Raw genomic sequence first — 16,460 nt, 5'->3', positions numbered from 1 at the left:
CTGACATTGTAATACAATTAAGAATGAAAACAGAAATTCACACTTTGAGATATAGTCATAGCAAGAGTTACAAATTATTCAAAATTTGTAGTATTGAATAGCTTCAAAAGCAGATCAGCATATTTAATCCAGTACTGATGAATGATTGCCAGTTAATGTTGCTTGAAGCTGATAATATGGAAATTAACATTTTTTTTTTTTGGTAACTAAATATTTATTTACCAAGTAAGAGTTATGTACACAAGAGAAAATTCTGGCCACCTGTACAGTGGTCCCTAGGTGCAGAATTCATAGAAACATCAGAACAAAATCTAGCCATACTCTAAGGATAGAAGTTCAATTCCTGTATTCGACTAGCAAGTCGCGGCTGCAAGCTTGCTCTGTACTGTTGGAATTATCCTTTGTATTTAGGAGTCATTTATTTAATGTTTGTTTGGTCTTTTATTTAGTTGAATTGGTCAGCTCCTAGTTACTAGGAAGTGGTTGAGATAGTGGAGTCTGTTAGGAGTCCTAGTTAATGTTCACTTAGTCGTGGGTTTGTGGGTTTTATGCGCAGCACAAAAGTCTCTGTAAAAGCCTATATAACGGCTTCCCCTTGTTGCTATTTAGTATATCGCTGTGTTTGCAGTACTTTATTTTCTTCTGGTGTGTTTTCATCTCTAGTTCATATCAGTTTGAGTTTGTTCAATCTGCAAAATATCAACAGTGGTATCCGAGCCAGGTTATCCTGAGAGGGAAAACAAGTGAGGCAGCCAAAATTTCTTTCATCTCCTTTTACATTTAACCAATGGCCACAGAAAATAATTTTGTGCAAGCAGCTATTCCACGCTTTGATGGTCACTATGATCATTGGAGCATGTTAATGGAGAATTTCATGCGGTCCAAGGAGTATTGGCAGGTCATCAAAAATGGAATTCAGCAGCCAGCAACTGGCACAACTTTGACAGATTCACAAAAAGAAGAACTCGAAGCTAGAAAGCTAAAAGACCTGAAAGCAAAGAACTATCTCTTTCAGGCAATTGATCGTCCCATTTTGGAAACAATTCTTTGCAAAGAAACTTCCAAAGATATTTGGGATTCCATGAAGAAGAAGTATCAAGGCTCTACAAGGGTGAAACGTGCACATCTTCAAGCTTTGAGAAAGGATTTTGAAACACTAGAGATGAAGGAAGGAGAATCTGTCACCAATTATTGTGCTAGAACAATGGAAATCACCAACAAAATGCGTTTCCACGGTGAGAAGATAGACGATGTTGCCATTGTGGAGAAGATTTTGCGCTCGCTGACACCAAAATATAATTATGTGGTCTGCTCAATTGAAGAGTCAAAAGATATAGATGCACTATCTCTTGATGAATTGCAAAGTTCTTTCTTTGGTTCATGAACAGAAGATGAACAAAAATTCCACGGTACAGGAGCAAGCATTGAAGGCTTCTACTAATACTCATTCCAATAACCATAGAGGAAGGGGTAGAGGTAGAGGCCGAGCAAGAGGAAGAGGAGATCGTGGAGGCAGAGATTTCAGCAGAAATTTCAAAGCCAACACTGATCAATTTCAAGGCAAAGGCAGAGGTCGAGACCATGACAAATCCAAGGTAGAATGCTATAGATGTCACAGATTTGGTCATTATGCATCAGATTGTTATACTAGACTGCCTAATGATAAAGAAAAGGAAGAAAGTGCCTAGAAAATATCCATCATTATGAAAATATACCTTAGGCTTAGAAGCAAAATTCCATTGTCAAGCAATAAATCTCGCTCCTATGACATATAGAATGAGTGCTTGCTTCCATTTGGCACTTTCCTTGGCTACTTCATCTAGTTGCAGTTCAGCAATCTTCACGCCATTCTCAATTTTAGGAGGAATGCTCATACCTCTAGCAGCATCCAGGAATGTACTTCATGGTTTCCCATTGTTGTTTGCATCCTGTTCCTCTGGTACAACAATAGCAACCGAAGCACTCACCCCTTTCTGATTCACTTTTTTCAATAACTTGATATTGTATTTTAATCCACCATCTTATGTTGTTCACTTTCTTTCGGAGATTCTAAAGATAATTCCTACAAAGACCAAATGTATTCTTAATATAGTTATCTTTTCTACCAAAAAAGAAAAAGAGAAACAAGACGCCAGTTGAAATTTTGTCAAAGCAATATGATTTAGCAGCCGTTTTGACATGATTTGAAATCAATCATGATGACTTGAAGTTGAAGTTTTATTTTGGACATGCAATTTGGAATCCTTAAGTTGTATTTTTTCGTATAGACATAAAAACCTCATAAGTTGTGAAAACCATCAAAACTACTAGAAGGCCTTTCTAAAAAATACACATAAATTGATCAAATTTTAATTCAAAAAATTGAATATGAGTCGTAGTGTACCTAATCTTTAATATAATCTTCTCACATGGTTGGTAAGAGTAAATTTGTTATAAAAATACTATTAACTTGTAGATCTTTTAATATTTGAAATAAATAGTTGGCAAATATATCTATCAACTTATGGATCTATTTTTACAAAATATAAATTTATGAGTCAACTTTTACATTTAAAAAATTTGAAATCATGATATGGAATCTCAAATCATCCAAAACATTTTGGATATTTTGAGATTTGAAATCAGAGTTGAATCACAATGCGGGTTGCTAAAGCGATATGATTTAATATACTCAAATAGTTGGATCGCAAAATTTGCGGGTTCCAATATTAATTTTCGTCCGAAAGCTGCAGTGACTATGAAGTGCAATTTTTAAATTAATTGCTTCAACTAGTAAGTTTAAAATTACACATATACAGCAAACACTTCTTAAGATACATTGTATTACTTGAACCCAAATCACTACTCAAACGAGCCATTTCATTGAACTTGAATTGAAGGGGAAAAAATGAGACGAATAATAGCGTGTAACATGAAAAAATTAAAGTGCTTCGATCTTACATAAATATATAATACTCCACTATTATAGTAAGTACGAGAACCATACTTATTATCCAAACGGTCAATACACAATTTAATGATCCAATTTTGGAGAGATCAAACTTTCTGTATAAACAAAACCATCTTGAATGGTACGTGCATCAATATCGTCACAATCTAGCGGCCATATTCGATTGCTTAATCTGAATGATGCATCGAATGTCCTAAATACAGTTCCAACCTTTTTGAGGTTGCAAAATAGCAGCACTTCATCATCAGGAAACCTATATATCGGTGTGATAAAACAAAACCCATATTGTTTTTGTGGTATGGTGAACGATTTAATCCAAGATTCTTTGACACCATAGTCGTACATTACCCATAAATTAAAAGTTTCGTGCTTGTTACAATGAACACAAAGCATTCCTCCTAACACTGATAAACCTGTTTTCATAGTGAATGAGTGCATTATCTTAAGCAGCGGTATTTCTCCGTACATCTCATTCGAAATATCAAACGAAACCACTGTGAACCTCGGCTCGCAACCGAGCCAATGAAGTGCTCCATGTACAAATACCAAACCGTCCATATTGTCATGAGATGCGCATAACCAGCCATCTGACCTATATGTTGTTTTATCAATTTTCTTCCAGGAACCACTTTTTAGTACGAGAATTTCATCGGGTGTATAATAATCATACCCGTCAATCCTAACGACTTTGTAGTCATTACTAGTGGAGTCATATCCTAATCCATAAAGAGATAATTCTGATGGCGGCAATTCTGAATGAGAAAGTACTATTGATTCTCTTGTGGCGGGGTTCCATAGCAATAATATTGAAGGATGTTCCTCCTCAACATTACTCCAAATACCGATGAGAAACAAGCCATCGCAACAACAATATACTCTAGCATGAATTGTTTTCGAGTTTAAAGGCCAATCAAGTCTTTGTATATCCTTAACAAGTTGAACTGAGGACAAAGAAGAAGAATAGAAGGTAAAAGTATGATCCTGACCATAACCACTTTGGCTAATAAGCAATTTTCGGGAATTGTGGTTTTTGGCATGATTGAGATGCTTCTTCTTAAAGTAAGGTTCGGAGATTAATGTCTTCCAAGATTTCGAAACACGCTTGAACCGAATAAGAGACTTCACAGGCAGCCTGCTAAGTATTTCCTCTTGGATGTGTTCTAGTCCCATAATAAAGGACAATTAATGCCTAACGAGGAACGATGATTGAACTAGAAAGCTACAGAAATTAGAGAACAAAAATAAGTGTAAGTAGGGTTTGTCATGTAGTGATTCTATCTATAAATATTTGATCCTACTTCGAAGTTGAATATATTAAATTCCTTGCACAAGTAAAATTTGATTCCTAAAAGGACTACAAAAAGGGAGTCATGTGTGACAAGATACGACGCGTTTTACTTGTTGGGCCAAAATTGTCCAACTTGTCTACGTACTATATTCTTGATCCACTACGTTCCACTTATGGGTCATTTGCACTTTTGGCCCTATTTTGTGTTAGTCTTTAATTTTGTCCCTTAAGATATAAATACTTTTTTATCGCGGCATAAGTTTATATTTCCGGATATCTCACAACTTATGCCGGGACATTAAAAGAAATTATGCCCTACTAGGCCTAAATTCGATTTTGAAGGACAAAAACTAAAGACCAACCCATTTGAAGGCCAAAAATTAAAGACCAACTCATTTGAAGGGAAAACCGTGCAATTTCTCCTTCAATTAGACTCATGAGTCATGGACCATCATCATGGTCATTTGCATGTTTAATCACATTTTTATGTGGGTCTTTAATTTCTCAAGACAAATAATTTTAGAATTTTTACTTGGTGTAGCTCTTATAAAAGGTAATTATTGATAATAACTATCTTTTAATTTATTTATATTTAGTAGCTACAGTGATTTTGTAAATTACCATTCATAGCTACACCAAACTACATAAAGTTAGAGTGGTTGAAGTAGTTATTGGCGAGGCTCTCCCTTTGCATGAGTTTGAACTTAGCCAACAACATTTCTTTTCTTACATATTTTCCCTAGCTTCTTCTCCTTGTTTTTGAGTGTATGAAAAATATGTAAGAAAAGTAATTTTGTTGGCTGGGTTCGAATATTGGTGGGCAAGGGGAGAGTCTCGCCCAAATACACGCGAAATACACAGCTTTTACTTAAAAGTAGGCTACTAATTGTAATTTGAAAAATGGTAGCTACTAATGGTAAGATCCTCGTAGAAGGTAGTTATATCTGTAAGTTTGCCAATTTTTTAATCCAAATAACTTATATATACGGCCCACACATCTTAACAACAATTGTAGCCCATTGCATCATCGGTATATAGATAATATACATTTTTTTGCGCGGATTGCCCTTCATTTGGGATGGTTTTTAATTTTTGCCCTTCAAATTGGTAGCCTTTAAGTTTTGCCCTTCGCCTAATACCCCGAGGTTGTGGGTTCGAACCCCAACTTAGTAAAAAAAAAAAAAATCTCAAGGCAGATGTTTGGATTCGCAAGGCGAAATTTTTGCAAAATTACGCGCTTGCGAGAAATCCAAACTCTACCTTGCAATTTTTTTTTAAATTTTTGACTGAGCGGGAGTTCGAACCCGAAACCAAGAAATTTTTAGCGAAGGGCAAAAGTTAAAGACCACCAATTTGAGGGGAAAAAATTGAAGACACCCGGCCCGAAAGGCAATCCTGCAAGTTTCCCGATAATATATTTGTTCTGTATAACTTTATATAAACATTATATATACTCAGTATTTGGTGGAACCAGCTCAGAATATGCAATATTCATTTTCGTAATGCATCTTAAAATTTCACACAGACCTGGCACTTTTAGTATCAAAGAGTCCCAAACAAATTACCTGTTGGAGAAGAATTAGAAATAAAACATAAATAGCAAGCAAGAAAGAAAAGGCATTGAGAACGGATTGCACCTGTAACAATTAAAAAGTCAGGCCGAATTTGGTAAGTTAGATCACCGAGAGGTACGATAGCGACCCATGGATACAGCCCATGCATTTAGTTTGCACCCAATGTAGCTCACTATATTATTGGTATATAGAGAATGTATATGTAATGTATAGCTATATATCAGTTGCTCAACTTCTTTTGTAACTTTACATATACATCCTTATACGCTATTATACATGCATTACATATACAATCTTATACACTCTATGTAATTCGTAAATAATATCCCCAGTACAAATAAATCACTGATTGATAAAATGCTTGGAAGGATACAATCTTGGACCACTTAGTTCTTATCCTACTCTGGAAAGGTGCAGCTCATAAAATATGTGCTTTTCTCTATTCAGATCTTTTGGTCTCAAGCATTTGTACTGTCAAATAAATTGATTAAAGTGATAGAGGCAACTTGTAGGAGCCTCTTGTGCAGGAAGGGCAGAGGTGTCAAAGAAAGCTATGGTTGCATGGGAAACATTATGTAATCCAAAGTCTGTAGGGCCTGAATTTTCTGGATATAAGCGTGTGGAAGGCTGCTATATATAAGCTTCTGTGGAACTTATGTACGAGAAAAGATAAAATGTGGGTGCAATGGGTACATATGTACTATAGCAAACAGGGATTCATTTGGGGTGTTCAACCTGGCCAAGCCTCATGTGTTATCAGAAAGATTCTTAAAGCTCACAAGTACATGAAGCATATTGGACTGCGGGAAACAGATTTGATGCAATGGGAACAGTTCTCTATCAGACAGGTTTATATGCAATTAAGAGGGGAATTTCAAAGAGTACCTTGGAGGAGATTAGTTTGTACTAATGGGGGAACACCTAGATGGTTGTTAATCTTCTTCGTTGCAGTGTCGGGAGGGTAGACTGTTAACTAGAGACAGGCTTGTTAAATGGGGCTGCACTAAAGACATCAATTGTGCTCTATGTGGAGACTCTAAAGAAAGTTGTGGGTATCTTTTCTTTGAATGTTCATTCTCATCACAAGTTTGGTCCAAGAAGTTACTATGACAATGGATACCCAGAACAACCGTTGACTGGCAACAAAAGCTGGCATATGCTGAAACCTATTGCAGATGAAGCAATTCGACTGCTAAAATATATAGAATGGCTTTGGCTGGCTGCATTTACTATATTTGGCAAGAGAGAAACAACATGATTTTCGAAACAAGAAGAAGGACTGTGCATGCACTTATTAGAACCATTGTTCAGGAGGCACATTGTAGAGGATCCAAATGGACTAGATTGTTCGGAGGCTGTATGAGCTAAATTACTATCCAGATGGTTAAGTAGAGGTGTAGTATTTAATTGAAATAGAAGTTTAGATGTTTGTTGTGTTGGCAAGGCTGTGAGTTTGTCTAGACCTGCCTAGCTTTGACCTTCCGTGCTTGTAAATAATACTTGGTCAATAAAATTACTTACTTACAAAAAGAAAAAAGAAAAAAAAAGCATAAACATTGTATAACGATGTATAAGCAATGTATTCTCTTGGGGCTCAAAATTTCCGCTCAAACACCATCGTATTCCGACCATCTGTACAACACCATCCATTATTTCATTCTCAGGCTATTACCTAATTAACAAGCTACTCGAACTATCAATATTGGAGTGCTTCCTCTTCTAATTCATCATATTCCTACTAGAATCACTTACAAACTCCCTAGGACTCCCAGTTCTATGCAACATTACATTTCATTTCCTCGTTAAGATTCATCATACTTCCGCTCGGCTTACTACAATGTTGATATAAGAAAAAAATAAAAAAAGAGTGAATCGGAGGAAGCTCATGGAAGCTAAATCGTTATGAATACGTTGAGTTTTCAGATTTAGATTTTGTTTCATAAATGGATCTTGTAAGAGGAAGAAATAAAAAGAAAGTAAGGAAACACATAAAATGAGACAACTTGAAGAAAAAATAGCAAAAAAAAAAAAAAATGAAGAATGGAATAACAAAGCATGGGAGAGAGAGGGAAAACCGAAAGAGAAATATGTAACTGAACAACTAAAATTAGAGAGAAAAGAAAGAAAGAGCAGAGAGAGAAAAGCGAAAAGAAGGAAGAGAGAAAATGAGTTTTCTTGGGAAAGTCTTCACTTTTTTATGTGGGTGTGTCAGATTCCCTTCTTTAAGGGCAGTTCGCCTCCAAAAGAAATTGAATTTTGACAAACGGGTAGAAAACCTTTACTTTTTTTCCGTACAATTTGAGCTAATTCAAGTAAGAATTAAGTAGTTGAGCTAAAATTGGAAAACTAGATAGGCTAATGATATTGCGCAGCATATATGGATTATTTTTTCTCTCAAAATTCAAACATGAAATCTCTGACTAAAAATGGAGGGATTTGATACATTCCACCAAAATTCTTGGTGGACTTTTTAGTATATCACTTTATTAAATTCATTAATATAATAATTTGTGGGAGAACAAAAACCTGGGTCAAATTATTTGAAGTTCTAAAAGTATGATAACTTACATTCCACCAAAATTCTTGGTGTACGTATATCATTTTCATTAAATTCATTAATATGATAACTTGTGGGAGAAAAAAAATCTGGATCAAAGTATTTTGAAATCTAAAAACATGATAACTTATGGGATTCGCTTTGGAGAGTATTTCTTAATAATTATGTGATCTGATACCGTAAATAGAATTTTATATTATTAATACATAGAAGTTAAACTTGAACCTAAATGATTTGCATTATGGGTGTGTTCGGTATGGAGGAAAATATTTTCCAGAAAATGTTTTCCAATTTTCTCATGTTCGTTTGGTCAAAAAGTTTGAAAAACATTTTCTTTTGGAAAACATTTTCCTCAAAATTGGGGAAAATGACTTCCCTAATAAAAGTAGGGAAAACAAGTTCACAAGTTCATTCCACCAACCACCCTACCACCACCCAACCCAATCCCAACCACCAAACCCCAACCACTCCCAACCCCCCACCCACCCCACCACCCCATTCCGCCTAAAATTCGTGGAATTCGTTGAGAGTTAGAATAGATTCGTAGACCCGGTCGGCTTATTCTCTTTAAATTTAAAATAGTTTTATAGGATTCTTTCTTATTTCGTCTATGTCTTAGGGTTAAAATCAAAAAATATTGATTGTTTTCGCGATGTTTCCTTACGTTTTCGATAAAACCCTCTCGTAAAAGTATTTTAACAATGCTTTCGGTGATGTTAGTCGATCCTATCCGAACCCATCCCCCCCTAAAAATAATTTTTTTTGGGAAAAAAAGTTTTGACATTATTTTTGGTTTTTGCACCCCCGGCACCCTACCCCCCCCCCCCCCCACCCCCGAAAAAAATTTAATATTTTTAAAAAAAAAGTTTTGACCTTTTTTTTTTTTAGGTTTTGTGCACCCCCCCCCCCAAACCCCGAACCCTATGCCGCACCCCCCCCCCCCCAAAGCAAAAAAATGTTTTTTTTTTTTGGAAAAAACTTTTTTTTCCACCTCCACCCACCCCGCACCCTACCTCTCTCCCACCCCCGCACCCCTACCCCCTCACGCCCCCCCGGCAAAAAAAATTAATATTTTTGAAAAAAAAATGACATTTTTTTTGGTTTTTTGCACCCCCACCCACGCCCCCCCCCGCCCCACGCAAAAATTATTTCTTTGAAAAACTTTTTTTTCCACCCCCACCCACCCCGCACCCTACCTCTCTCCCACCCCAAAGCCCCCCTACTCTCACCCCCATGCAAAAAAAAAAATTAATATTTTTGATTTTTGGTTTTTTGCACCTCCACCCAAAAAAAAATTTTTTGAAAAAAACTTTTTTTTCCACCCCCGCCCCACCCATCACCCCTACCCCCCCCCCCCCCAACAAAAAAAATTAATATTTTTGAAAAAAAAGTTTTGACGTTTTTTTTGGTTTTTTGCACCCCCCAACCCACCCCACCACGCACCTTACCCCGCCCTCGCCCCCCCCCAAAAAAAAGTTGACATTTGTTTTGGTTTGCACCCAACCCTCCCCCCCCCCCCCCCCCCCCGCCCTCCAAAAAAAATTGAAAAAAAGTTGACAATTATAAAAATTTAATGTTTTGCATGGTTAAGAATTAAAATTTTTGAAGGGTGATAGGGTATTTTAATTGGGGGGGAGCTAAAGGTGGCGGTGAAAAGATGTTTTTTTGGGGTAGGGGTGTAGAAACCAAAAATAATAAAAAACTTCAAAAAAAAAAAATGTTGGGGTGAGGGGGGCGTTGGGGCGTGGTATGGGTTCCACGCAAGGGGAGGGGGTGATGGGGATGTGGTCGCGTAGAAAATTTAGAAAAAAATAAAAAACTTAAAAAAAAAAAAGTTGGGGGCGGCAGGGCACAGAGGGGGTGGTGTATGGGTTACGGGAGTGGTTGGGATTGGGTGCAAAAACAAAAATAAATAAAAAATGGAGGGGGTGGGGGAGTAGGTGGTGGGAGCGGATGGGGTGTGGGTGGGGGGGGTATGGAGTTGGGTTGGAGTTGGTGAGGGTTGGGGGGGTGCGCAAAAAAAAAAAAAAAAAAATCAAAAGAATTTTTTTTTGGAGGGTGGGGGGTGGGGGCGTAGGTGGGTGGGTGGGAGTGGGGTGGGGTTGCGGGTATGGGGTTGGGATGGAGTTGGTGAGGCTTGGATGAGTATTTTCCGGAAAACGTTTTCTATCAACCAAACGAACATGAGAAAATAAGTAAGAAATTTACTTATTTTCCACTACCCAAACGAACATGAGAAAATAAGTGGAAATTCACTTATTTTCCAGGAAAACATTTTCGTCCATACCGAACACACCCTATGTCTGATTTTCTTACTTGAAACAAGTCTACAATCACTTCTAATTTTTCTCAAATTTCAACCTAGAAATTGAATGATTTGCCCTGTGTTTTCAACTAATTTCAACCACATATGATGAAGAAGTTATCTATTACCTTTTTTCTTCAAATTCTCTTAGTATGTTGTCGGTTTTTGCTGGATATGGTTATACACTGTTAATTTTCTTGCAGTTCATTTGCTAAAAAGTAAAAAATGTAAGTGTCAATATCCCTTTTTAGATTAGGCATCCTAATTGATTGTTAGAGCTTATTTGGATTTAAATTATTTCATTTAAGGGAACATACATTTGCGATTATAATATCGGTAGCTTGATACTTGCTATAGTTGATCCAATAACCATAACATGATTCTTTCAGAGTCCAGAGCTTAAAGGGTATAAAAATACACGGTATTTACCAAAAGGGGGTGCCCAAAATTTATATACAAAAGGGCATATCGTGGGAAGATCCACGATATACCCCAAATTTTTTTTTTCCGACACAAGTCAATCTTAAAAAAAAAAAAAAAAAATTTAATTGTATAACGTGGATCGATCCACGTTATACAATATAAATTGTAAAACGTGGATCATCCACGTTTTACAAATATATTTTGTAAAACGTGACCGATCCACGTTTTACCTCTAAATTTTTTTTTTTTTTTTTTTTTTTTTTTTTGCGAGCACTAAAAAAGAAAATTTAGTAAACTTTTTTTTTTTGTAACACTTAGTGTGTTTTTTCATACTTTGACCAATGATTAATCGTGTGTGAAGACTCCGAAACGTCAATATTTTATATAGAACCTGATATTTTTTTCTGCGTACAATAATGTAGGCTCAATACATCAAGGATACGTAGACGTTCGGATCGTCATTTTAGGGGTTGAAAAGGTGCCCGTAGTTTTGTTTGAAAAAAACTTAGTGTTTTTTCATACTTTGACCAATGATTAGTCGTGTGTGAAGACTCCGAAACGTCAATATTTTATATAGAACCTCGATATTTTTTCCTCACAATAATGTAGGCTCAATACATCAAGGATACGTAGACGTTCGGATAGTCATTTTAGGGGTTGAAAAGGTGCCCGAAATAAGTTTTGTTTAAGGTTTAAGTGTTTTATTTTTTTAAGGTTTTGATTTAAGCGTGTTATTTTTTAATCACGATAAAACATTATTTTGAATATAAATATAATTCTAAAAAAAATATAGGAGAAAAACTACTGTAAAGTGGTCCAAACTTTAGATGGTCATAACTTTGCGCCGGACGTCCGTTTTACGCGTTTTTTTTTTTGAACTTGCGTATTTTTTCGAGATCTATGCGGACAAATAAAGCTGATTAATTTCGATTTTTAAAAAAACGCCTTTTATCCCATTCAATTTCGATTTTCCCAAATCGGCGTGAAATTTTATTTATTTACTTATAAGATGATGATACGCAATAGATTTCAACGTAAAAATCCCAAGGTAATGTACCCGTGAATGTCAATTTCACTTCTGCGGTTTCAATTTTTGAAAATAAAGCTTAATTTTCAACATATAAAGTTGACTAAAATAACCTTACGCTCAAACACTAAGTTTTTTCAAACAAAAACTTACTTCGGGCACCTTTTCAACCCCTAAAATGACGATCCAACGTCTACGTATCCTTGATGTATTGAGCCTACATTATTATACGCAAAAAAAATATCGGTTCTATATAAAATATTGACGTTTAGTCTTCACACACGATTAATCATTGGTCAAAGTATGAAAAAACACACTAAGTGTTACCAAAAAAAAAAGTTTACTAAATTTTTTTTTAGTGCTCGCAAAAAAAAAAAAAAAAAAAATTTAGAGGTAAAACGTGGATCACTCCACGTTTTACAAATATATTTGTAAAACGTGGACTGATCCACGTTTTACAATTTATATTGTATAACGTGGATCACTACTTATACAATTAAATTTTTTTTTTTTAATTTTTCGTTGACTTGTGTCACCAAAAAATTTTTTGGCAAAGATATCGTGATCGTTTTCATATACCCCTTTTTATATAAATTTTTGGGCACCCTTTTGGTAAATACCGCATTTTTATACCCTTGCGCCTCCGACTCGATTCTTTATATGGATGTATAGTTGCTTGCTAATTGTAGTTCTGGGGTTTGTCTAGTTTGGGTCATAATCGAAAAAATAGCTAAAAGAAGTGTTTGAGCTGAGAGACAACGCTATACATCTAAGGGTCTGTTTGGTTACATATATAAAATGTTATAATACTTGCGTAAATCTCACATCAGTTATACTATGTTTGGCTACCTTTTGACACTTGCATAAAATTTAGAAATACGCAATAGATTATCTGATTGTTATTTTCGTTCCCGAATAATATCTGGATAAATTATGCACGATCATGTTTTTGGTTTTATGCGAGACAAGAGGTGTAATAAGAAAACAAACATTAATAAGTTTATGTATTAAAAAACTAAAATGAGCTAATTAACTATCATGTATTAACACTTCAAAAATAAATAAACAAAACAAATCTTTGAATCATTGCACTTTATACATTATTAATCTCCGCATTACAATTTTTCCGTCACTAACCTCTACATGACCATATATACATTATTATTCCATGCACAACTTGTCTCTAAACCAAACAACCCGTAAAGGTTCTGTGAAGGTGATAATCTCCAAAATAGCAAGAAACCATGTGCAATTCCTTTGCCCAGTGTTCATTGAATGTAGACTTGCGCTTGTTATATATTGGGATTTTTTTTAACTGCGCTCGATCTTCGTTTCAAATCAAACTAAATTAATTTTAAGAGCGATGAATGATATATAAATATATAATCTTTCTCCACTTGTTTCAAAATTCTGACATTTTCGCTCGATCTTCGTTTCAAATCAAACTAAATTAATTTTAAGAGCGATGAATGATATATAAATATATAATCTTTCTCCACTTGTTTCAAAATTCTGACATTTGTTAATATAAATGTTTTTATTGAAATATCCTATAATTTAGAGTGTGTATAAAAAATTCTTGGAGTCCTTTTATTTCAAAATCATAGTATTAAAACAAAAAAATGAATATCTACTTTTATTAAATTTATTTTGCTCTCATTTTTTTGCTCTAGTTTATGAGCCTAAAAAGATATAAATAATCGAAAACAAGAAAAACTCATAGCGCCACGTTGAATTTTTAGAATCTAAATAGGTAGGGGTGTCAATGGGACGGTTCGGTCGGTTATTTTAAAAAAATTATACCATCCCAATTCTTCGGTTATTTTATTTTGTATAATCAAAATTAGACTTTTCGAGACCGTCCCATCATCTCGGTTTTTCTTCGGTATCGGTACGGTTCGGTTAATATTTGGTTATTTTAGCTTTATAGTGTCACCTAAGAATACACCACCATTAAAATGTAACGACACAGACCTCCACAAACCTATTTGTAGTACACCATCAAAATAAAGCTTCTATTTGTTTCTTATGAAATATTTAATGTAAAAGCTATTAGCAAAACTACACAAAGTAATTAAACTGAAATGTATTATATCAAGTAGCAAGACAACAACGATGGCATCATCGTGACGTAAATCCTCACTGATTGACCAGGGAGAAGAATAACTTGCCAAAGACAGCAATTTTGAATTGAGCCAAAACAAACATTAACTTATAGCCACACAGAATCACAAACTTGAATTTGATACATATACATCAAGCAACGTAGAGAGAGACCAAGAGGAGGTAAACTTGTTAGTGTTAACTATAACCAAAAATTCCTACTTAAATCATCTAAATCTATGACCGTATGACTATGTATATGAGGTATCCTTTTGAAACTAAACCAATCAACTAAAGGCCCAAAATTTAGTGGCCAAAATTCTTTTTTATTTTGCAAACAGAACTTATAAAATATATATTTTATATTCAATTTAATATAGTTGTAATATATAAAATATATTTCATACATGTAAGGCTATTTGGTTCGGTTCGGGAATTTTTTCGTTTTTTGTATAAATTAAAAAGACTGCCCTAATTGTTCGGGACGGTTATAAGCTTAAATAATAATCCACGATTTTATTGAAAAAACACTATAAATCGGTTCGGTATGGTTAGGTTCGGTCGGTTTTTCATATTTTTTTGACACCCCTATAAATAGGTGAGGAAAGAGTTATACTTTGTAATAAAAATCCAACATTACCCAAACCCTAATTGATACATTTAGCTTATCTTCAGACCCGTCAATATGGGCTAGGCCCATTGGGCTGACCCAGCCCAACCCGTGATTTGATAAGGTTGTTCTAAGATTTTTAGAGCCCATTTAAGAATGAGGTTTTTTAGCCCGACCCAGAAAAGTCCACTGACCCGTGGGCTTGACCGACGTTGGGATAGGCCAACCTGTGGGCTTGAGCGACATTGAGTATAAATATTTTTTGACATTGAGTATAAATATCATTACACCAATAATAAAAAACACGATCCATGACAAAATACTTTTGCAACAACAACAATTAAATTTAATGTCAGGGGCATATGTCTTTTTCGCCCGGAGCTTATGCTTTTGCGCCTAAGACTTACGGCTCAAACTCTAAGGCATACGTCCTGTGGATCTATACCTTTCATTTGCGCCCCAAAGCGTTTTGGTGTGCCCAGCCGACTCGCCCAAAAAACGCCTTGAAAAAGCTGTTCAAGCTTGATTAACAAAGTAGTAATACCATGTAATATTGTCTTGTAAATATTTATGTTAGCATTTTTTTAATTCGAGTTTAAACTAAAATAATTATCATTTTTTTTAAAGTGGGTTAATTCGGCCAGACCCGCAGCCCACTTAGTGATGGGTTGGGTTGGCCATTATGAGGCCCATAAAAAAAGGGTCAGACAATGGCCGTCAAATTCCAAAGCCCGTGTGAGCTAGCACGAGTGGGTAAATTTTGATGGTAGTTGATTCAGTTTCTGACCAAATCAAAGAAGGAGAGAAAGCTCTTGATCTAGAAATTCCTTTTGTTGGGATAATAAAATGCGCTCACCAATAATTAAAATTGTGTGAACCGGGCATTTGGTGTTATCGTTGCAAGACCTGCCGTCAAATTTTCATGATGAACCAAGGACATTACTAATAAGCTATTTGTGCCCGAAACACCTTGATTCGACATGAAAATTCAATAGTATGCCCTGCTCCGATACACCAAATGCTCAGGTCATCCAACTTTGCTTATTGGAAAATGCATTTTCTGGGGACTCGAAAAGGCTGCGGGGGTCGAGAATAAGAATTTTTTCAATGTGATTTTGTGAGAAATTGAAAGATGCCAGTAGAATTTAAAGGAAACAAAAACGTTCTAAAAAGGTAAGTGTGTTGCATACCTAAAATCAAGTAAGGTAAGTACTTAGATGTACTAATCGGGGTTATCTTTAAAGGTAAGTGATTTAATAAGTCATATTATACATCAAAAAATTGCGCGGATTGTCCTTCATATGGACTGGTCTTTAATTTTTGCCCCTCAAATTGCTGATTTTTAAATTTTTACCCCTCAAATTGCTGGTTTTTTATTTTTACGCTACTTTTCATTTAATGGAAATTTGTGGGTGAAAGTAACTTTATTCGGAGGGTCTATGAAACCAGAGATTTTGGGTTCGAACCCCAGCAGAGTAAAAAATAAAAATCACAAGGCAAGATTTTCAAAGTTTTGTCTTAAGGCATAGTTTTGTAATATCATACAGAATTATGCCGGACAAGGCATATTATCTATGTAACTTAATTTCTACAAAACTATGCAGACAAGGCATAGTTTCTATG

The 16,460-nt window shown here is 35.3% G+C and overlaps 1 protein-coding gene across 1 annotated transcript; it reads right to left on the bottom strand.

The window, feature by feature from the left end:
* Positions 1-3,013: 3,013 nt before the first annotated feature.
* Positions 3,014-4,120, bottom strand: LOC132045863 (F-box protein CPR1-like). The gene has a single exon (XM_059436441.1). It carries the CDS (start codon positions 4,118-4,120, stop codon positions 3,014-3,016), a length of 1,107 nt encoding a protein of 368 aa, XP_059292424.1.
* Positions 4,121-16,460: the final 12,340 nt, after the last annotated feature.

This window comes from Lycium ferocissimum, unplaced genomic scaffold, assembly GCF_029784015.1.
Source record: "Lycium ferocissimum isolate CSIRO_LF1 unplaced genomic scaffold, AGI_CSIRO_Lferr_CH_V1 ctg8331, whole genome shotgun sequence".
NCBI classification, from domain to species: Eukaryota; Viridiplantae; Streptophyta; class Magnoliopsida; order Solanales; family Solanaceae; genus Lycium; species Lycium ferocissimum.
Note: the sequence above shows the minus strand (reverse complement) of the source record. Positions and strands in the feature narration are given on the sequence as shown.

Coding starts and splice junctions, on each gene's coding strand:
- LOC132045863 (XM_059436441.1), bottom strand. CDS start 4,120: ATGGGACTAGAACACATCCAAGAGGAAATACTTAGCAGGCTGCCTGTG.